Below are 23,515 nucleotides of genomic sequence, written 5' to 3'. Positions count from 1 at the left end.
ATTAACCTCGACGACTTTCCGCCTTCTTCCGATTAAAAAACTTGAAAAAAAAAAAAATTTCTCGAGCTTCTGTCCCAAGAAACAGGCTTCTTCGGTCTCTCGTTTTACCCCGAGCGGGTGAAATTCTTTCCCAGGTTTCTGAACGCGATAAGGCGTGGTATTCGTAAATTTACTTACCCAATATTTTCCAAAACGACCGAAGGAGATTGGAAACCTGTGGAAATTTCTTCCAAGAAGGATGGAAAGTGTCTTTCTGAGAGGATTAAGGATATCCAAGCGTCTTCCTCGCTTCGTGATAGAAACCTTAATTGAATAGCGAGTTGTGCAATCGTGAAGATTGAACTACGCTTCGATAATGATCGGTTGATCCTCCTCCCAAGATGAACGGTTCATAGTTCGAACGCATTACTCGCTTGTCATTGTTCCCATCTATTATTCTCTCTCTCTCCACCAGTTTCTTTGCATCAACGAATCTGTCCATTTATTATATTAAGCAACCAATTCTTCCTCAATTAAAAACACGATGCAATAATATAATATCCAAGAAAACGAATCTTTATTCGTCAGAAATCTTTGACAAATCGATTTTAACAATTTACTAGAGATCTCGAACATTGAATAAACGCTCCCCAAGTTTCCCGAAAGAGATGAAAATACGGAGGAGAGATCGAAATCAATGGCGGGATCATCGGGGTCGGCGGTCGTTCAACGTCGAGTTGGCTTCGACGCGGGCGACAAAGTGGCGGTAAAGTTAAAAGTGTGTTGTCGACGGCGATCGAAACGGTTGGAAACGTCCCTCGATAATAATGACACAAAGATGCCGGCACTCGGGGGGTACTGGTACACACGGGTGATCCCGCAGCTGATCTCTCGGGACGAAAATCTTCTAAGCCAAGGCCACGGTTCGTTAGCGCCATTGTGACCGGAGTCCAAATATTGTTGGATTCCTTTCCTACCGGACCTACAGCGGAGATTTCTGCCGTTCCATGACGTCGCCATTTTGCGACCGTCGTACAAGACTTGACGACTTTATGCCACGAGAGACAACGTTTTCTTCCCTTCTTTTTTCCCCCTTTTTCGCCCGTTTTTCAAATTATCCGAATTTTTTTTTCGCTCTATCTTTTTACTTATCGTTAATATCGTAATAAGAAATTTCTAAAAATTCGTGCGTTTAATAAAATTTAATACATGGGTTTATTTGTTTCGTTCCACGATTAGACGCGAAGGAAGTTTATAAAAATTATTAAAAGTTTGAAAAGAAAAAGAATAGAATCTTGGTCTACATAATCTTTTCTTTTCCTGTAATTCAAACAAATCTTATCTTATTTTTTTCTCCATTACTTACGCTTACTTTTTATTTATTTCGATTCGATAATAAGAAGAATAAATGATTACGTTGCGATTACGAAAATGAAATTAAATCGCTAATTTATAGAAATTATACTATATTTCGTGCTTCAACGTCACGTTCGAAAAAAATCGGCGAATGATCTAGAAGCGGAAGCGTGATGAACTCGCCCAATTCCCAATTTGTTTAACGTAAACGATCTTAATAATAATAATAGTAGAACGGTGGATGGAATTTTAATTGATCTTGCGATCGTTACTGCGGTTGTTGGTACTGTTATCTTTATCGAATTTGTCGAGGATGTCGAGGCGGAGGAACGAGCCGACGATTGAGCGGGCCGTGGACGCAGCCCGACCGATCCCATCCTCCATCGAACTCGTGCCGCTGCTTTTAGAGATTTTAACGGGTTTCGTCTCCGCCCAAATATTCACGGCGAATTTCAATTCTGCTACCAGCGCCTCCCATGGCGTAACCTGCAACAACACGCCGACGAAATATGATCACGGATCTTTCCCCTCCCCCCCCTCCTCCTTCTGTTATTCATTAATTCCATGTTCCCCGATTCAAATTCGATGATATAAAACTGTTATTAGAATTTTAATTAAAAAATTTCTAGCCTCCATACGGTTAAGAAATAAGATATAAAAGAAAAGAGAGAGAGAGAGAAAAAGAAGAAGAGATGGAAATAGAAATAAAAGGAACGATTATGATTTGTCTTCCCTTTAAGGAAGGGAGAATTTAAAGGCGGTCTTTATAAGGAAGAATTATTCCTTCGGTTTTCTATGCACGCGACACGCAGGAATATTTATCACTCGGTTTCGGGGTAAAAGAGATCCAAGGGTGAGATAACGGTGCAGAAGAGAAAGAGAGGGGGGGGGGGGAGGGGCTCACCTTCTCCTTCACGGCGACCTTTCGTACATTCCACAGGAATTCAAAGACGGCGATGATGAACGAGCCGCAACATCCGATCAGAAGGACCAAGAAGACACCACCGACGTTGGCCAATCCTAATTCGCTGGACGACGTCGGCTCCACTTCGGTTTTCGAGCACAAACCACCGCCTCGCTCCTCCCACCACTTCTTCTTCAGATCTTGGAGCACCCCTTTCTCTTGCAGCATCAGTATCGCCCCGCTTATGGGCGTTCTATACGGTGAATCTAGACAAAAAGAATCCTTCCCTTTTTTCTTTTTTTTTTTCTTTCAAAGTATATATTTCCAGAATTTCGTGGAGCTTACTTCGCGGCAAAGCGATACCGTATCCCTTGTTATCGATGAGACCTCCGACCTTGTCGAGATCGCAGTTCCTCTCCATTCTGTACTCGATCGTGGTGGATTCCATGAGGAAAGCGTAATCTCGTTTCTTCAAGACCCGATCGACACCCTCGTCGTTGGTCTTGGTGAACACGCTCGGCCTCGCTTCCTGCATGGCCGCCCACATGCGTTGATAGGTCGAATAATTGGAATCCTTGAAAACGATTATTTTTTCGTCACAATTAATAATTCGCGTTTTTCGAATCAATTGGAACATCGAGGGAAAAATCACCCTGAAGAAAGTGGACGTGGATCCACCAGCCACGGCTCCGTACTTGATTTTTGTCTGCTTAGCGAGATCTTCGACACCTTTAATCGGATTGTCCATCTTGTCGACCGTGAGGAAGGCGGCCAAGTTGGCGGTGTAAGAGGAGACCATAATCAGGGTGAAAAACCACCACATACCGGCCACCATTCGAATGGACGGTGCTCTAAATTCGAACGAGTCGAACAAAGTAAATAATTTTTAGATCGTAGATTGATTATTGGATCATCGTGAGTTAGAACAGAAATTGTGTCAAAGTTAGAATCAAACGGAGTTTCATGTTGGAATTGGTCAAAGTGAATCTCTAGTTTGGAACATGGACGATTGAATCGGAGCTGGAAGATTGATTTTAATTTGATCGATGCGAGATGAGAAACTGGACCGAGAATATCGATGCAAGTGGATCTATCTTGAGAATATAATTTGGAGGAGAGGCAATCGATTCTTTATTCCTCGTTTCTTTTCATACGCCAATGAATTTGGAATTTAGAATTATGCACCACAACGGCCAACGATTTCCGCTCAACGCGAAGATCCGTTTATCCTCCACAATGCACGTCGTCGCAGATAAATCGTCCGCTACTTGAGAGACGACTGGATGAAGCGTCTCTCGCGCGCGTAGGAGGGCGCGCAGAAGCGGGGACAGAGATAGGATGCGTCGCGTTTTCCTAATTAAGCGCGAGCTAAAGAGCCGCGTATGCAAATGACGCCTGTTTACCGAGCATGGGGCGCGCGTGCGTGTATAATATATTTCGTGTCGCGCGAACGTGCACAGGACGCCGAGTAAACAGAAACAAAGGACATTGTTTCCTCCGCGAGCCCTTTATCGACAAATGGATCGCGATTAAATTGCCACCGCGTGATATCGATAAGCGATATCACAGCCGCGTTCACCCGTTTTATATTTTCGAATTTTTCATATTTCCTTTTTTTAATTTTTAAATAACGAAACGTCGCTTCGTTTCAATAATTCGATATTACACGTCCAGATTATTCGCAATATCATTAAAAAAAAAAAAATAATGCAATCTGATCCTCGTGCACCAAAACAAAGGAGATCTGTGACGCGAATCATGATCACGTATTCTCTCTTCCTCTATTAAATATATATATATTTAAATTACGCACGATTTAAAAAAATGGAACGTTTCTTTTCCCGAAACGAAGAGGAAGAGAGAAATCCATGCATGCATTTCGATCACGACGAATCCATATTTAAATGAAATTAATTCGAACGTCCAAATATATTCACAGGTTCCTTGATAGGGGCATAAACGAGCAGCTGGGTAGGAGGAAGGAGTTAGGAGGATTCCTGGTTGTTAGTCGTCACGATGGTTGTCGTTGCCGTTGTCGTCACCGCCGCCGCCTTTAGTCGGAACCATCGTCGTCAGTATGTAGCGAGCAAACATGCGCGGTGTTACGAGCGGAGAGTTAGCGCCGTGCCGGCGCTAATAAGTGGGAAGCCGCCTCAAATATGTCCGGCAAACAGCGGCTCGTTAAGCTTAATTGTCGTGAAAAAAAGAGGATAGCCGGGGGAGGGAGAGAGGAGGAGAGGAGGAGAGGAGGGGAACCGGGTGGTAGTCGGAGGGGGAAAAGGGAAGGGAAGGGGAGAAAAAAGAAAAAGTGCCGCGTCTGCTTTTGGCACCGTCTCTTGTAGACTTTCCTACAAACGATCCGCGATATTTTATATTTCCTTAAGCGGAATAATGAGATACGCCAAGATTTTTATCCCCTCCCCCCTCCCTCTTCAACGCGAATGAATTTCCCAAATGAACCGCGGGAGGGAAGAGAGGAGACGCGGCGGCGGCGGCGGCGGCGGCGGCGGAGAAAGATTCCCGCCAGCGATTTTAAATTATATTTCGTGATTTAGCGATTGTGTAAAGTGGAGATTCTTATCGGTACGTTCTTCGTTTGTTCACCTCGTTCGGATTCATAAAGTTTTTCGTGATAGCGGATCGAGGTAGCGGATCTAATGAAATATCCAATTGTAAATTTGGAATTCTTTCGATAATTTGGTTAATTCTCTTTTTCTCTCTTTTTTTTTTTCCTATATTGAACAAACGATCGAAGGTAAATTTCTCAATTTTGCGCGGAAGCAGAAGTCTTAACCAGAAGTTAAAGTTAAAATTTCCGTTTTGAATTTATAATCCGGGCGATTAGCAAATAGAAGGCAGTTTCGTTAGAACTTTCACGAATAGTAATTCCGCGAATAGTAATTGCGCGAGGCAAAACAGATACGGTTGCATCTCTTTGCGGCCACTGTTGCGGCTTCCGTTTCGCTATTATCGCGCGAGTGTAAGGTAGGTTGCGGTTGCGTAGGGCGCTTTGTTAAGTTTGCCGCGGATCCGGACTTACTTGGGAAGTATATCGGATCCCTGTTGCATGAGGGAGCCGACAGTGAGCCACATGGAGTTTTTCAAGTCGAAATTATTTTCCAATTCCTCCGGATCCGGGTTGCACGGATGCGGATTGTCCCATTCGCCTGGCGCCATCCTGTAGATAAAGAAATTCCTTTAACAATTCTTCCCTTAAATCCTATCGAGTTGTTTCTTCCTTTTCTACATTCTCGAGAATTTAATTTTATCATACTTTGAGCAGGCTTAAGAAGAAGAAGAAGAAAAAGAAGAAGAAAAAAAAAATATTCTTCCTCGAAAAGGAAAACTTTCATGTATATATATATATCTTTCCCGCGTAGTTGTGTTAAAAGCTTACCTGGCCTGTAGAAACAGCATTATCGAAACTGCTAAGAAAGCGGTCGCCATGTAAATCCAGACGTCGGTTGACAACGGCGACAGAAACGAGAACAGATCCGGTTCCTTCTCCTCCGGTTTCCTGTATAAAATGCTGATACCTGGCGAACGTATCGGATAAAATAGCATTGTCGTCAGATTTATCGTGTAAATGGGGCGCGCGATAAGGAATTAGAAACGCCCGTACCTAGGTTCATGAACGGCATTGTAAAATCGACCGCGCTCTCGCGCTCGTACGTAATTGTCAGATCGCAAATAGCAAGATCCGCATCCTGAAAAGGATCCCTCCATCCTTATTCCGCTTAATCGAATGTAAAATAAACTTTACACACTACGGGAACAATTACGTACGTGATCCAATAAACGTCTAATCAGGCCATTCCATTGTTTCGTTTCCTTGTTCAACGTGCCGTAATTACCGTCCGGCACCAGCTCGAACTCGTATTTAAAATTTAACAATTTGGCAATCTCCTCGATGAGATCGATGCAGAAACCTTCGTAACGCGTTTGTTCGATCAGTATTCCTCGAGTCGCGCTGTCTGTCACTTCCATTACGTACGGTGGACCCTGATCAATTACCATTAATTACTATTGATCAATAACAATTATATTTAGCAATAAAAAAAATATCATCCGAGAATCTTTTATTATATCTTTTATATTTCATAAATTTTTTTCCAAAATTGTACTCGAATTCTCATCAACATATCATTGATATATCTTTTGATTTTTTTAATTTAAGAAAATTGTGTATCACTCACTAATTTAGTGCTAATCTTGAATTTCTTCTGTTCGATAGATTTGTACAAATAACTCTCCCGTTCCTTTTCGTTGTCGGCCGTGTGAAGACCGTCTGGATCCCAATATCCTATTTCCACGCTCTCGTCTGGTCTCACGTCTATGATCTTTAACTTGAAGAATTGACGTTGACCATTTTCGTCGATTGTAATCGGCCCCGTGATCTTTCCCTCTTTGGATAGCTATGGAAATCATTACCAATTTCCTTTCTTTGTTTACAGAGAAATTTTCATTTTCAAGGTATATTTGGATCATTTTTTACGAAATAAAAATTCCAATTAAATTATTCAAATTCGAGCAACTCGGTTAATTTGAACTAGGCTTTAAGCTGGCTTTCAGAGAAAAATTTCAAGTTTCAAGAAAGCTTTACCTCGCGTATCACGTTGGTAATGTTGGGACCTGCGTTGTATTTCTCTTCTCCTTCACAAGAGAGCGGTACTGGGTCAATAGTTTCACCCTCTGGGTTATCCTGATTCCTCGCGTTTAAAGTTTCCAACGCGTTATACACCAGGAAGACGGAATCGTATAAAATGGCCGATTCCACCTTTTTAAAGTAAAATATAATTAATCACAGCGAAATTACACGTTTTCACCGTAACATCGTGAAAATAAAACTGTACAACTGTTCAAACGATTTGAAGAAAACTCGTAATTAAGTCAGAAATCAATCGATTATACAGAGATCTAATTCATCTCAATCAAAGAAATGTTTCAATTAATTTAAAGTCTTCAATATATCATTAGCAAGATTGTTATGACCAATGTTCTTCCAGAAATAAGCACGTTTATCATTTAATTCACCTTAAATCCGATTATACCCTATTAGAATAAATTTAAACCACTATAACTCCATTTTATTTTCGGTCAATGAATAAATAATTCTTAGAAACGTTCTTATCCTTTAAAATATTTTCTTGAATTATCTCGATATATGATTTTACTTTGATCTCTCACTGAACCCATCCCAGATGAGTAACAATTACGATTCTTAAAAAAACATAATCCATTCATAATTTCTATATTGAATGCTTATGGAAATTTCGAATCCTTCCAACATTTCGACAACCAATTGAAACGTAAAGGAAAAGTCTTGGGTGCCATTTTCTCTATTTTCTGAACGATTTTTCGATGACAAAATTTTTATTCCTTTCGAAAAGATTTACACGAAAAATGATGGTTTCGTTTCTAATTTTTGCACGATTTTTTATTAATCATGCGAAGCACATAATTTAGAAGATACATAATTTCGAAATTCATACAAATATTTTCTACGTGATATTTTGAACAATTTAACTTGCACAAAAATCCGCTCGCTGATCGACCGCTAACTAATCTCTCAAGAATTGAATACGAAAATTCCCGTAATCCTTATTCCATACTCTTGGAAAACGGAGAATTTTACTTAATCCGACATGTGCTCGCAATTTTGTAATCCAGTCCCTTCGTTTCCGAGCCAAGTAACAAGATGTTCGCAAAACGATCCTTTCTAATGAGAAATGAAACGTTAAGCCGTCCAATTTTCCAGAATTATAAAACAACACGATTAAACGTTTCATTGCAACGAGAGTTTGCATATAGGGGATGGGAGCATATTGCTCGCGCGTTTCGGTCCGCGATACAAAGCGAATCGGAGAGGGCTAATGAAACGAAAATTAAGGGAGGCCGTCAGCTGTTCCCAAGTATCATGTCGCGGCTAGATTTCCCGGGAAACGAAAGGCATCCCCCATCCGGAGCGCAACTTCATTATATCGGGTAGTTAATGAAGAAATTATCTTATAATTAAAATAAGATCTCGCGGTTCCTCCGATTCTGAGAGAGGATACGAATTAATAGTTTGAGAACGAGGATGTGGAAACGTCTATTTTGCAGTAATTATTTATCTTTCAATTTCATTACTCGCGACGAAGATTGTTGTAACGTTATAAATGAATTTATCGAGAACTTGTAATCTTTTCTCGAATTTTAATTCGAGGGATCCTCTTTAAGATAATATCGAAGATTCGTTTATCTTCCACTTTTTCAATATTCGATTGATCGTATCGATGCTCTTTATATTAGCTCTTTACGTGGAATTTAATATTAGGGGAAAATTCAAAGGAACGACGAATTTAATTTTTAACGAAAAATATTGGATTGAATTATTATATATTCCATAATATCAATCTTCGAGGATGATCGTGCTTTATTGTAAACGAATCATTCACGAGATTTATTATTCGTATCGATTCGTTCAAAGGTTCTTTAAGAAAATTGTGGAAACATTCTTGATAATTCGATGTCGTTCATTCACTTTATAATCCATTATCAAAAAATACCGACGGTTGAAATATTTATCCGCCACTTGACGAACCGAATGGGATGATATCGGCGAAATATTATTATTTCATTATCTATCTATCTTAATTACATATCCCTATACGGAAAATTGGATGGAAGATAAATTCATCGGAAGAATTATACGTTTATATTTACCCAATTAATTCCTTCCACCTCGTTTCCTTCCTCGTTTCGCAAATTCAGTCCAGTAATATTGATCGTCGATTCTTCCCGCACCTCCCACAGGGACAATTTCGCCGAATCCTAGGATAAATTCGTAGAAGAAAAAAAAGAACTTCTTGATCAACAATATTATAATATTGTTGATCATGAAGTCATATAATACAAAACAAAGAAAAATAAATAAAATAATGGAGAGATTATTATATTCACACACACGTGTACATACTAGCTATATCTACACATATGTAGCACAAGTAAAGATTCTCATCCTTATCCAAGACATAATTTTAAAAAGTGTCGATTGCCAGCCGCATCCCATTTCTATTTGGCGACGAAGCCAAGCTTTCCAGCCGATCTGTCATCAATCTCGGATGCCTCTTTCTCTCTCTCTCTCTCCGGATTTATCGCTGACCATCGAAAATAAGATCGGTTACGTGTCTCGACAAGATTCGAGAACGCACGGAGAAACGTGAAAATGTTGGAATGTTAAGCGGCGAACGATCCATCGTTCGTGGGGTCGTTCGCCTTCTCCTTGTCTCTTGGTGCAACAAGCGGGAAATAACTTGGAAACTCGGCGCTAACTATAAGAAGTGTGTCTGCAAACGAACGAATCTGCGGAAGTGACTCGATGGTTCGTTGAACTCGCTCGTTTCTCGAATTTCTCTTATTTCGAAATACGAATCCTTTTTTTATCACGAAAACGTTATCTCGATTAAACGAGCGTTCCGATGATAAAAACGGGATTGAAATAATAAGGAGGATAAAAGGGAGAAAACTGTCACTAACTTTTACATGAAAACGATAGTAACGACTATCGAACACCATTGTTACGAACGAGCTATAATGTAATATATGATGGGAAGAAAGTTGTTGCTGGGAGGCGTAACAAAGTTTGGACACTAATTTTCAATCTACCCGCGCTGCCATCCCCCCAATTACAAAGTTGCAATCTGTCCGAACTTGTCATCAAGTCGATCTTTTTAACCCGTGGTAAAAAGTTTAATCTCTTCTTTCTCCAGGAATAACCTCCTCTTTAAGGACTAATTGTCTGCCAATGTTATATCGTGCGCTTCGATTAAAATTTCTTCGATCGCGCGCACAACCCTTTTCTTAATCCGCAAGATTAAAACGAGCGTTTGTCGACTCGTTAATGCCGCTTCCAAGGATTAATTCGAGTATAATCGCGGGGGACGTTGACGTTGACGCGGGTCCATTCCCCAGGCTTCGTTCAACGAGCCGCGTCTTCCACGAATTTCTCGATAGCTCGGACAAACATAGATGCAAATTCCACGCGAATCCATACACGACACGCCTTCCCTTCCCGCCTCCTTTTCTCCGTATACAAATTTCGAATATTTGCGAAGCGCATTGCGAAACGTGTTCAAATAACGTTCCTGTCAAAGCGATCAAAGTATTCCATTCTTAAAACGCGTTAAAACGTTTTGGAAAGAATGGGGATGAGAAAGTGTCTCGAAAGAAGATCGCGAGAAGAAGTATTTACTCGTTCGATGACTCGTAATATACGAATAGTAACGAGTCAAGATATATATATATATCGAAAAATGAATAACACTTTGTGGATAGTAATTTCTGAGAAATAATAGAATCGATCGTCAAGCTCTCGACCTTTTTCTCGAACGTGGCTCTAAAAGGACACACAGGCTTCGTTCTCTTTTCCAGTCCAACTCCCCCGTAAATCGCACGAGTTCCCTGTAACTTTGCATTGTCTTTGGGTACACGCACGCTTCGACGCGACAAAAGGGGCGCTTCTACGCGTCACCCGGGGGACGTCGAGTTGTTCCGCTTTGAAACAAAGAAAGAAAGAAAAAAAGGAAGAAAGGAAAGAAAAGAGGGATTCGAGGGGAGAGAGAGGAGGAGACATACGTAGAGAGAGAAAGAGAGAGAAGGAAACGATACGCCTCGCGCGAAAACCCTCGACTCGCCGCGAACGTCGTTATTTATGAAGGTATTGTTGTACGTGCCCGGTGGTAATGCGTCATAAAAAGCGGATTCCAGGGTGCGGTGGTGAACGAAGGAATGTTCAGACGGCACGCCATTACCGGCGTATCGTTGAAAACAATTACTCGGAGCAATTTATGGGTACGTTTAATAAAAAGGCTGGCAATTGTAACCGGCTAATGCAGTTACTACGCCTGGGGTGAACGTGACCGCGACACGTTCCATGGATTTATTAATGAAATTCCCTTGGAAAAGCCGCGGTCGGGGAAACCGCGAGCGTTATCTCCGCTAACTGCCCGCCTCGACGAGAAAATCTTGCAGGGTGCGACGTGCTCTCGAATGCTGCTGATGATTTTTGAAACGAGAAACGAGAGATGTAGAAAGATTTATCCTGCGATTTTTTTTAAATATTTTTTAATGGATGGATGGATGGATGGACTTTGGCGATTTTTCTATACTTGATTTCGATTTGTAATTTCGTGATCCAAATTCGAGATCTTTGGAACGAATATAGTTTTTTTACTACGTACTTCGCATAAACGTGTTTGACAAATTTTACGCCACCCACCGGAATTTTCAATTTCCAGCTTTTGTTCCAGCGAAGTTAGGAGAGGAAATGTCAAACCGGTGTCGCGGAATACGAACCCGCCACTCTCGTATGGATGCCCCCGCTTGTTCAAACTCCTAAATCTCCCCTCCATCGTTTAAACTTCGTTACGTTTGCGCGCGAACAAATGAATTTTCCAAAAAATATGCTCCCTCGTTACGAAAAAAAAAAAAAAAGAAAAGAAAAAAGAAATGAAACGAAATGAAATGAAATGAATCCGAGTGAAACGCGAGAAAACGCTTTTAGAGTTTACTTGGAGAGGCGAAATACGAAATACGAACAGTGTTGCGAGGATAAATTCGTTTTAAACAAAGAGAGAGAGAGAGAGAGAGAAGGCAAAGTAGATCGGGATTTCATCGATCTCGAATTTTCCTCCAAGTTTGATCCATTTTCCTCCGCCCTTAAGATTAAATTATGGTAGATTGGCCGTTCGTGAGACGAATCGAGTTTCCGAGAGGGGGAGATCATATACGCATATAAAGTGAAGAGAATGTGGCGTAATACCAGGTAAGTAATTAAGAAATTACAGTACTCCGCCAACAGCTTGACCTCCTTCGCCTGATAGAGCACGTCGATGATGTTCCTCGGCTCGACGTCGATGATCACGTTGCAGATCGACATGGCGCGGATCTCCTTCAATATCGGACGAAAATCCGGCCCCTCGCCCAACCTTCTTATCGTCACCGCGGTGTCCTTCTTCCGTCTCAGAGACAGAGCCTTTTGGATCCGCGACAGGCCGTCGTTGTTTTGGTAGACGGCAGCGAAAGTGGTCCACTTCATGGATTCGACCACGTCGGCGATCGCCTGGGAGAAATTTTCATCATTCTGATGTTCGACGATGTTTGACGATCTATTTGGCTAGGCTTGTTAAAGTTAATTTAATAATGATATATGATATATTATATATGGAAAGGGTATACGAGTGCAAGATACGAAGCTATTACGAAAGTGGATCGATATTCTTCAGAACGATAGTGTTTCTTTAAAATTCACATTCACAAATTGAGGCAGAAAGAGAGAAATCAGTTTATGCAAACGTGAATTTGCTTTTAAACCTGGGAGGGGGGGGGAAATCGTGGGGGAATTCGTTATACAATTCGGATCGTTGTCGGTCGAGAAAACGAACGTCGAACGCCGCGGTGTACGCGATAAATTAAGGGAAGACCGAGTGGTGAAGCCGAGTTGGGCGAAAATTCGACGAATGGAAATTTCTTTCCGCGAAACCGGCGTAAAAATGGCGTGAAATAGGCGTTGCGTTGCCACCAAAATAAAAGAGAGAGAGTAGAGAGGAGAGAGAAATCGAACGAAACGAAAAAAAAAAATCTTCAAAGGACGTATGGAGGAATATTGAAATATTTTTACATTTTTTTCAGCGCGGGAAAATTTTCTTTTTTTGATAAAATCATGATATTTCGCAGTTGGAAGAGCGAGAGGGAAGAAATTGACGTGCGTGAAATTACGATATTTGCGACGACGAAGATTAAATTAACACATACTCGATATATATTTAAAAATCTTAATTTAAAACTTCCTTCCCTAAAGAAGGCAAGAATTTTAAGAAGAAACGCGTAATAAATTTGATATGACGCATTTATCGCATCATAAATAAATAAGGCTTTATACAATGAAGATTGTCATTTTAATTATTCATAGATCGAGCCTTATATCGATATAATCTTCTTATTGATCGCCTATATATACAATAAGGATAACGTAATCGTTAATAGTTTCTCTTTCCACATATTTCGCGCGTTTTACACAACTCCTCCTTTATACTCTCATTTCCGCTCTCTTCGACGCGCTCATATTTACGCGTGGTATACGAGGGGGGAGGGAGGGTGAGCGAGCGCCACGCGTTGCGCCAATTTAACCACCAGGATTTAAACTAACCTTAACACAGCGGGAGGAACGCTTTAATTGCTCTATAAAGATCGAAACGGCGAGTAATCCTTTAGCGAAACCCGCCACGCTCGTTCGTCGACAATTTTAATTAAAGCTTAATCGACGGCGGAGAGGGGGGAGTAGCACGCTCGATTCGTCTCAACTTGGTTTTCGTTTGTTTTCCCCACTCCGTGTGAAAAGAGGGGGGAGAATAAAAAACTCATCCGGCCGTCGTCGTTAGCCGTCGTCGAAGTTCGGTCTTTGATCGCGCTCATTAGCCTCGACTAGCCGGTTTAATGCGCGCCAGCTACTTCAAACCCGTTCGATTTGCCTCGTTAAACGAGTAATTTAAAATTGCATCGAAACGCGCCACCTTCCCTCTTTCTCTTCTCCCCTCCCCGTCATTTTTCCTTCAAACGGTTCTCCTTCCATCGACCAGCGACCCGTAAAGGTGTCGCGTCGTTGTGCGTGTAAAAAAAGAAAAAAAAAAAGGAAGAAAAAGCAACGTACAAAGATACTGGATTAATTCGAATCAATTTCACTCCACGACCGGTTTTCAATCCGAGAAGGAAGTATGAATATTTGCGTGTAATTGGATAATTTACGCCGATAGGTTGCGTGGCGCCATCTTGCGGTACTTTTGTTTCCAGAGAAATACAGAAGATCGTATATTCCTTTCCTCTGACACGATATTCGGGGATGGATAATTTGGAATATCGTGGGAATTTCGATCGATCGGGGATTGAGTTATCGACGTTCTCGAAGATCAATTGTCGAATATCGATCCAGAGTTTGTAAATAGCTCGTAAACACGGCGAAATCTGTTTCTCTACAGTTCTTTAAAAATTTTTGTAAAAGTTGACTCACCTTGCCGACCATCTCGCTGTCGGGAAAGAAGTTGATAGTCATCGGTTTCGGATTTTTCGGCTCCTGATCCGCGTGCAGCTCTTCGTTTTGTCTCCAGAAATAGTCGATGTGAGGCACGTCGAACCTGGCCGCGATGCTAGCTACGATCCCATAAGTGGAGGGGCTCGAAGGTCCAAAGATCGCCGCCACGCCCTCCTCCAAAAGTTTGCAAGCTGCAACGTCAAAGAGTGTTAACCTTCTTCATAAAAAACGAATCGTGAAATGCTCCTCGAGAAACGATCACGCGTAAATTATTATTCGAGGAAATCCTGGAAACTAGAAGAATTTGATCGATTTTCTGCTCGATTTTATTACTCCTCAAAATCCTTCTTACTATTCCATCGTGGAACCGTGTCATGGAATTGCCGTGATATTTCGAACTAAGATTAATCGATATTCCATTTTCGATGCAGAAAGAATGGTACTCGAGAGGAAGATAATCTTATTATTCGTTTCAATTGGAAGGGGATAGAGGGGGAGGAAAAAAAGAGGAACCGTTTAAATATCGAGTTGCATCGGGGAACAAAGAAGTCCAATTACGCTTTATTATCGCTCCAGCCCTTCGATTTGTTTCTCCCGCGGCAGGATTTAACGCGAAATTTATCGTCGATCGAGAGAAGTTGGACGGGGGAGAAAACTAGAGACAACGTTGCTCTCTCGATGGATTCGATCCGATCGTTTCCTTGCGATTTTCTTCACTTATTAAACGTTAAATTTCCTCGAAATTGATTGTGCGCGTTCAATCGTTAATTGCTTCATTAGCAATTTTAATCTTCTGGTCGAATGATTTTGCCTGTCGAAATGCAATTCGAATATTAATTGAAAATTATATATTTTCACATTTTCGTATTGTTACGAAAATAGGAATATCGAAAAATATAAATAACGTTTTTTTAGATAGCGAGAAGAGAATTCGTATTCGTTTCTATCAAAAATATAAAATTTTGATTTCAAAACTGTTTTAAAAATTTGTCAACTTACGAATGAAAATTTATCCATCCACGTATATAAAAAAATATCTACTATAATGAAAAAAATAGAATATGTTGGTTCTAAAATTTGTGCGCAAAAAATGTTAATACATATTCATACGTACCAGCGGCGGCGGTTTTGAAGCTGTCAGTATTAACCTCTACCTTCTTTATACTAGTTTCCACCTTGAACGAGGGTGCGATGTGTTCCGATTTCGTATCGATCACCGCCTTTTTAAACGCATCCATGTACTCTTCGTCCCCCGCATGAAAGATCGCACCTGAGAACAATGGAAAAAAAAAAAATGAACAAACGATAGAAAGTTTTACACTTTTATTTTGTAGAGAACAGAAATCGAGACGTCGAAATATATATAATATCTGTGTTGTAGATTTACGAAAAGGATTCCATCCTTGATGTTATAACCGTGATCATTACGAAATGGACAAGCTTAAGATTTTAAAGGAATGAGGTAATTTCGTAATAAAATTCGACGTGTAATGTTCCAGAAAACGTCAGGGTTTTTAGTGCGTGGGTTTGCACTCAGGTCGGTATCACAATGTGTATAAAGTGAGAGTCTTGTTACGTCTCGGGGAGACCTTGTTACGAGGGTTGTTGTTTATATAAAGAAAAGGAAGAAAGGCAAAGAAAGAAGCCGGCTGGACATGGAAATGGTTTCGTTCCAATTGCAAAATGAATTTTATGAATTAAATTTTTTTCACTTCGAGGGAAAATTTCAAAATTTTTCAATTAGAATTTAATAATAAAACTTTGTAATTTCAATACAGCTCGATTTCTAGGTTTGTAACGTATCAGGTATTTGGAGGATTTCGAGGTTTTCGAGCTCACTCGATGAACGTCAAAAACAATTCAATCGAATTCAACAATTCAAAGGGAGAGCGATCGATAAAAATCGAAGAACAATCGAGTTGATTGTTTCGCAAATGGCATACCCAATACTCCACGTATATCAAGATATATCTGTTCGATCATTAAAACTTCTTTCTTTCGAATTATCCATCCTGAAATATCAAATCTTTATCGAATCATGAATTGCAAAAAAAAAGAAAAAGGAAAAAAATTGGGCAACGAATTCTATCTTTGCACGCGAAAAATCTTCGAAAAATTCAGTGGAAAAATAGGAAATCGATCTATGTATAGGCAAGTAACAAGAACGAAACCACGAAACCGATTTAACGCGAATTAATCGCAAGCCCCTCTCTACCCGCCTGACAGGATAATTTCGAACTTCTGTTTCTTTTATTGTCCTCCTCCCCCCTCGCACGTCGTGCGAATTTCTGGCCGAAGAGAGAGATTCCACCGGCGAGAAATTGTCCAATCTCGTCGAACCTTCCGCCTTCGATCGCGATCTCGCCCAATCTTTTCCTTGTATGCTCGAGCGACTTCGAAAGTCATCGTCGTCGTTCGGTGAAACGACGTTGAAACGAGTTGCGAGAAAAACCGATCGCCCTCGTCTTTTCCTCGAACGAGAATTCGTCGTCGCATTGCCACGAACGGAACGATTCACGTTCACGTTCCACCAAATTTAATTAGAAACGTTGACGTTCGCCAGAAGTAAATCGTTGGCTGACCTTCGGCTGGTTTTGCAATTTGCGATTGAAATGTAAATGAAGCGGGCTTTTGATTTTGTTTTACTTTATTTCTTTTTTCCTTTCGTTCTCGAATGAAAAGAGATTTCGAACAGATATCGAAGGATTTTAATTATTTTTTGCCAATTTTTTGATTCGATATTCGTCGTATAATTATATCAATGTAAATTTAAATCTTGATTTCAATCAATTTTAGTAAGGTGATTCTAAACTTGATGGATAAATTTGTAAGGAAATATTTCAATAATAATAATAACGTACTAAGAAAAAAGATGGTTTAATTTTGCATTTCTCGTTTAGTATCTTTCTGATTAATCGATAAAATTCGATTTCAATTCTTTTTCAAAAGTTCCAACTATATTTTTTTTCTTCTCCTTTTAAATTAGACAAATAAAATTATACGCGTAAAATATCATCAGATTTATCCGTCATTATTCGTTTCAAAATGTCTCTGTGAAAATGATGATACGAACAATGCGTATTAGTTTCATCGTGCACCAAGTTCGCGCACCGTGCAATTTTGATTGTCTTACCGTGTAAATCGCATTAAAAAATATCACGCGTCAGCGGCTACGAATGGAGCGCGCATCAACGCGGATTTTCGCGCGTTAAAAAATCACGTCGCCTAGTTTCCACGAAACAATTCAAATAGATGTTCACTTATGCGTCCCCTTTTAAAGCAAGGGATCGTAACATCGAATTTTATATCGCGTCGTGGCGTGATCGTTCTCTCATCGATGATAGATTCGTCTCGCATAAAATTTCAATTCAAATAAAATACTTTCGACTAATTGTTGGTGTTTTAATTTTTATAAACGAATATAATAATAATAATAAAAAGAAAACATTTCGAACGAAAGAGAAAGAGAAGATCAAGCCCGAAAATTTGAAAAAATATTATTATTGGATACGAATATTTCTGGCAGAGATCCGTCGTCATTATTACCAATGTTTTAATCCCATATGGAACATATTTGTATATATACACTCGATAAATCTCGTTTCATTAAACATTCCCGATTAAAACGAATTTATTAAGCCCCGTCCTTTGCCCCATTATTTGCTGTTTCGTTACGGTTGTCATGGAATTTCGATTTCACACCGATACGATAACGACGTTAATCGAAGTAACTGCAAACCCCTCCTCCTCTTTCCCCCCAATATGAAAAATCCTCGCAAAAATCCCCCTCTCGGCTCACTGTATCTCGAAACGCGCTTATTTCCACGTTAATTATTTCCGAATTTCCGCACGAAAATGTTTCGTTGGAAAAAAAAAAAAAGAAAAAAAGGGAAAAAGATATTTTTATCGAACGACGGATTTTTAATATATTCCACCCTCTCGATATCGACGCGTGACGCGTCGCGGCGATATATCCTCCCATCTTTCTCCACGATCAAATTTTATGCAAATCCATCGAAGAATATCGATAACAGCGATAAAACAACCGTTCGAAACCGTATTGGCCTCTACATCGAAACTCTAAACCGCTCGCTCGCTCGAAATCTATCCGCGTTAATAATAAACGCGATGTTTAATGCATATTTTGCCATGCTAATTACACGTTTGACGCCCGTTACGTCGAGAACCGTGTAACCCATACAGCGGCGCGCGTATCAATGTGTACAATGGCCGGTTTGCAGAGAAATAGGGTTGATAAACGGTTTGATCTCGACATCGGTCATGAAGATAATTTCAATCATTCAGCTAACACGGGATTATGCGGCCAGCCCATCGGCCACTGGTCAAACCTGACCGACTGACTGACCGACTCTGACTGGCAGCCCGCTCCGCGTTTCATATCGATACTTAGACACACAATCTCTCTCCCTCTCTCTCTCTCTCGATAATTTCTGGCTAGCTTTGACGATTCGACGCCTACGTTGGGATAATAATGGCTTTTGAAATCAATAAGCGACGCATTTATGTTTTCATCGAGGGATTAAGACGAGGGATGTATCACGATATTTGAGATAGGATCGAAAATCAATCGATAAGGATGATTTCATGTGTGTACGAGAGATTTTTAATAAAACGTAATGGCGAGGAACGTGCGGCTATAAATCGAAGCGAAAAACGATTTTGGGTTATCGCCCAATTTGAAACTTTGGACTGGACTCGCAAATGAAAATGGCGAAGGCACGTTTATTTTTAATATCATACTCGATGCGGTACTGTATATATTATACCGTTATTTCTTTATTAATAGATGGCGAATATTCATTCACCCAGTTGGAAAGTGTAATAACGAAATTCTAATCCCGTTCCGAAAAATTATTGGCACCTTGGCCACGTTTCACGCAATTCCTTTATCGAGTTATCGCTTATTTGCCGTAGTATTCCTTACTACGTACTTAATATGCATTAGAAATTTCACGACGAGCACGGATAATTCAAAACATGGAACACCGTTGTTCGTTTGTTGTTTCCTTTTTAGAGAAATTCCACGGTACGTGGCCTCGATGTAATCTCATTTCCATGGGATTAAAGGTGTTACGAGAAGCATGACGAATCGAAAACCTTGATAATAATCTGTCTCAATTTCGCACGGTATAATATATCGCTCTTCTCAATCATATCTCCAACCATAAATTCGAAATTACTCGCTCGTTTCGGTATATCGTGTATGCACGATCAATGAAACGTGACCGCTGCTTGATGCTGCTTCAATAAATTAGAACATTCGTAATACGGATAACGTTAAATAGATAAAACTAAAAACGTTGAATAAATTCGTTCATTGTTTAATTTCAAAAATCTATAATACGTTGTTTTTTTAATTAATGATTGGAACAATAACCGGTACTTTATCGTCCACTGTAAATCTTATCGCTTTTCTTCGATAATCTCGAGTGTATCGAGCATCATGAATCACGAGAAATTCATTACACGGCATTACACGACATTTATCCGTCATCCTCGATACGCTATGCCACTATATCTTCTTCCTGTCAAAGTCATCATTCGATTACGTACACTCCAATTAGCCTGATATTCAGCGGCAAACTCCGTTCTCGTCTCCTTGAAATCCGTTTCAAACGCATATACTTTTTAATATTAATATATCATAAAACAATGGACATACAAGGTTGCGCTTTTTTTCGCTTAGTTGAATCAACAAGTCGAGACGATTTTTCGTGTGTTCTGGTGAATGAATTTTTCAACTCAAAATGATTTCACACGCGAGAATTAACGTATAAAACTTTTACATTTTAATATTTTATATATGTTTGCGTATAAAGGAGAGAAAATTTGTTGGATATTAAACTCTGTATCGTTGTTTCGTGCGATATTTTATAGAGACATATTGTCAGGGCAGTTTCACAGTAAGTATAATGTTCTTTCATCTTTCTTGATTCTTCTTAATTCCTGTGTTTCTACATTCATTATTTAATATTCTTTTCTTCGCCTTTTTTATTTATCTCTCTTCATTATTTCATCTCCATCTTCGCTCGAACTTCATAATTCATGATGCTTGATTGCTATTCATATACATTTCTATTTCCACGACTGTCAAACTCGGACTAAATATCGAAGATGGGTTCAATCACGATCTAATTTGAGATAAGAAACTCTATTTGATTATTATTATATCATAGCATCTACAATTCATAAGATTATATACGTGACAAGATTAGCAGTCTATTCTAAAAAAATCGAATCTTCGAATCCAAATTGATGCCCGAGAATCACCGTTCAAAAGTGCAAAATTGAAAACACTGCTTCTACTTTTCTACTCTGATAGAAAAATTAATATATAAACGGAAGCGATATAATAATCCCTCAATTCCTCTGATCAAACGCTATCAAATTTATTACGATCAATTCCGTTTATACGTCAGGACGAATCAATTAGCATTTATGCGCCCCACCTTGTAACAAACACACCGCAAAGCAGCCAAAGCATAGAGGGAGAGGGAGAGGGAATCGTGCAAATCCAGTTGGTTTCGAGTTTCTATTTGTCCAGCTCGGTGTCCAAGTTTGTTTCACGCAGACCAAAATTGATCTAAATTGCCGTCAATGTTGCGCGGAAGAAAAGAAAAATTTAAATTTTCGTCCATTCGAAATCGTAGCCGGTTACGAACTTGCTCCAACGTTTTAAAATCCCGGAAATTGTTCTCCAACGGTTGTGGCCGAGGAAACGAGTAACGCCTCGGGCGGATTGTAATTGTAGCTCACGGGATAAGAGGCGATGGATGAGGGATACGATGTTCTTTGTACGTGATAAAATTCTAAATAAAAAAAAAAAGCGAATCGAGTAAATAAATTTTTATAATTGGCGAGCTTCGTTTATTTATCGATTGGATTTATGGGATAAAGATATGCGTTTCAAGGGGAGAAAGAATTTTATAACGTCGAATAGGATAAAGTTTAAAATTTTTTGATAAATTCGGCGTTTTGAAAGATTTTGAAAAGATAAACTTTGATTGTTCCTTTTTCTCTTTCTTATTAGGAATAATTTTTCTTTTTGAAAAGTATCGTAATAATTAACGTTAATAATTTAGAAATGGAGAATCTTTTCATTCGCGAAAATGATTACAAGCTTATAAGTTGCGCTTTCTATGCAGACAGGATACCGATAATCCATATTCATAATTAACGGATATTTCATAATTAGAGGGAATATATGAAACTTCAGAAACTAGGAGCGGAGAAGAAATTATCCATCATCCAGATGCTTCGTTTCGTTTCCTTTCGCACAAAAATATTCGTGCATCCTTTTACTTTTTCGAAACATCTTCATCGGGAAAAAATACGTTCCTCGTGTAACTTACGATAACGTGTGTAGTACGTTTCATAGTAAATTGAATTTTTGGAAAGGGAAAAGAAAAGAAAGAAGAGAAATCCCGGATGGAACGATTTTTTACGGATTCGCATTAAATTGTACTTTTGCTCCATGTCCTGGATGGATACCACTCGATCCATCCAGCGTATCGTTCGGCGATCGATCATTCCCCCCTTTTTTCTTCCTTTATTTCACTTCCTTTATTTCCTCCTCGATTCGGCATTACGATCGATCGCGAACCGACTCGAGGTCGATTAATTTCAACCAATCGACGATGTATCTATGAATCTCTCGACGCGAGAAGTATATATGTTATATCTTAATGGAGTCGAGAAAATTTTGAGGTAGAATTTTTCCCCAATTTTTTCCTCCCCGATTGAAATCATCCAACTTGAATTTATTTATAAAACTCGTCGAATACATGGGACGGAATGATAAATAATGATAGTTAATAATACGTATTTACACGTGAAATTTCATCAACGAACCATGTAAATTTGATTGAAATTGTACGTATTGTTTTCTCATCCTCTCTCTCTGTTCATATGAATATATAATCATCGTAACAAACGAATTTATGGAACGCAACAGAATTTCCACGTTTGTAATATATTAAAATAGAATATTTTTACTCAATTAATAATTCACGATTCATTGAAATAAAATTAAAAACCGCCGACGCGGTTTTTTCAATTTTAAAATTTCAATTTTTTTTCTTTTTTCTTTTTAAATGAGTTGTTAACTTGATCATCGGAGTTCGGAGTCTGGTAAATATTTGATCGCTAGAATTATAATAATTTATACAATCCTCGTCGTGTCGTGAAATTTTAGTGTCACGGATTTGGGGTACAATTAAATGATCAATTTTTAATCAACGCACGATGTATCAATTTCTGTTATTATATTATACATGTTATACAAGTCTATCGTGATATATTACGATAATACTTATTTTATCTAAAATCTAAAACACATTTCACTCGGCAATTCGTAATTTGCAATTCACAAACTAAATTAAATTCGATGTTTCGGAATATTTTTTGAAAAAAAAAAAAAAAGTAGATAGAGAACCTTTAATCTTTAAATTTAATTTTTTTTTATTCACGAATCAGATAAAACATAAAATAAAAGAATACAAAATAAACCGAAATAAAATCGCGAAATATAAAATTAAAAATCAAAAAGTAAATAAAACGAAAACAACGCAAGGGGGAACGAAAATACGAAAATATAAAATGTGAATAAATAACGAATTTATCCCGAAACGAAACCGGATAAATGATTCCGAGAAGGAGCGAGCGAAAATGAGGAAGAAAAATTTTTGGAAAAATTTATTTTCACGAGAGGGGGAACAATGACGAACGACGAGCAAACGCGAATTTCATTCAGCGTTCCGTTTGACCCGCGTCGCCGAGTCGCGTCGTTTCAAACGAATCCCGCCATCCCTGTAAAAACTTTTCCATTGGAAGAACGGAGGGATGAGTGGAACGGGTGCACTCCCCGTACCAATCGTAATCGAGAACGGGGCGGTTGATCGACCCGCTCTTCCTCCTCCTCCCCTTTGTCTTCGTTTCACTTTTGCCGAAAGGCGAAACTTTCATCCCCTATCGAGTGATAAAAGTTGGGGCGAGCGATATGGAAAATCGATGCCACGAACGTGACGACGTATCCGTGGGTGGGGGGACTCGACCACCCGATCGAGATTCACCTGTCCAAGATCTGACGCCGTGTTCAACAGGTTTTCTGGCGGAAATTATTACCTCGCGTCTGTCCACCTTCTTTCGAGAATTGCACAGATTGTTGCTCCAAGGTATGAATGAAACTA

The 23,515-nt window shown here is 39.4% G+C and overlaps 1 protein-coding gene across 3 annotated transcripts in view; it reads right to left on the bottom strand.

The window, feature by feature from the left end:
- Positions 1-529: 529 nt before the first annotated feature.
- The window catches only part of LOC410788 (glutamate receptor ionotropic, kainate 2), a 93,825-nt gene continuing 70,839 nt past the window's right edge, over positions 530-23,515 (bottom strand). The window contains exons 3-16 of one of the 3 annotated variants that reach the window (XM_006571417.3): positions 15,421-15,576; positions 14,286-14,497; positions 12,042-12,341; positions 8,945-9,052; positions 6,843-7,016; positions 6,436-6,654; positions 6,026-6,241; positions 5,862-5,946; positions 5,637-5,775; positions 5,280-5,417; positions 2,892-3,090; positions 2,585-2,813; positions 2,240-2,505; positions 530-1,821 (exon numbers count right to left, since the gene is read on the bottom strand). In XM_006571417.3, coding sequence (XP_006571480.1) covers positions 1,585-1,821; positions 2,240-2,505; positions 2,585-2,813; positions 2,892-3,090; positions 5,280-5,417; positions 5,637-5,775; positions 5,862-5,946; positions 6,026-6,241; positions 6,436-6,654; positions 6,843-7,016; positions 8,945-9,052; positions 12,042-12,341; positions 14,286-14,497; positions 15,421-15,576 — 2,678 coding nt within the window. In that variant the 3' untranslated portion in view covers positions 530-1,584. The remainder of the gene's footprint in view (positions 1,822-2,239; positions 2,506-2,584; positions 2,814-2,891; positions 3,091-5,279; positions 5,418-5,636; positions 5,776-5,861; positions 5,947-6,025; positions 6,242-6,435; positions 6,655-6,842; positions 7,017-8,944; positions 9,053-12,041; positions 12,342-14,285; positions 14,498-15,420; positions 15,577-23,515) is intronic. The other 2 variants (XM_026446068.1, XM_026446069.1) reach the window with 2 other exon arrangements.

The sequence above is a fragment of the Apis mellifera genome, linkage group LG1, assembly GCF_003254395.2.
Source record: "Apis mellifera strain DH4 linkage group LG1, Amel_HAv3.1, whole genome shotgun sequence".
NCBI lineage: Eukaryota > Metazoa > Arthropoda > Insecta > Hymenoptera > Apidae > Apis > Apis mellifera.
The sequence above is the reverse complement of the archived record's forward strand: the minus strand, read 5'-3'. Positions and strand labels throughout refer to the sequence as shown.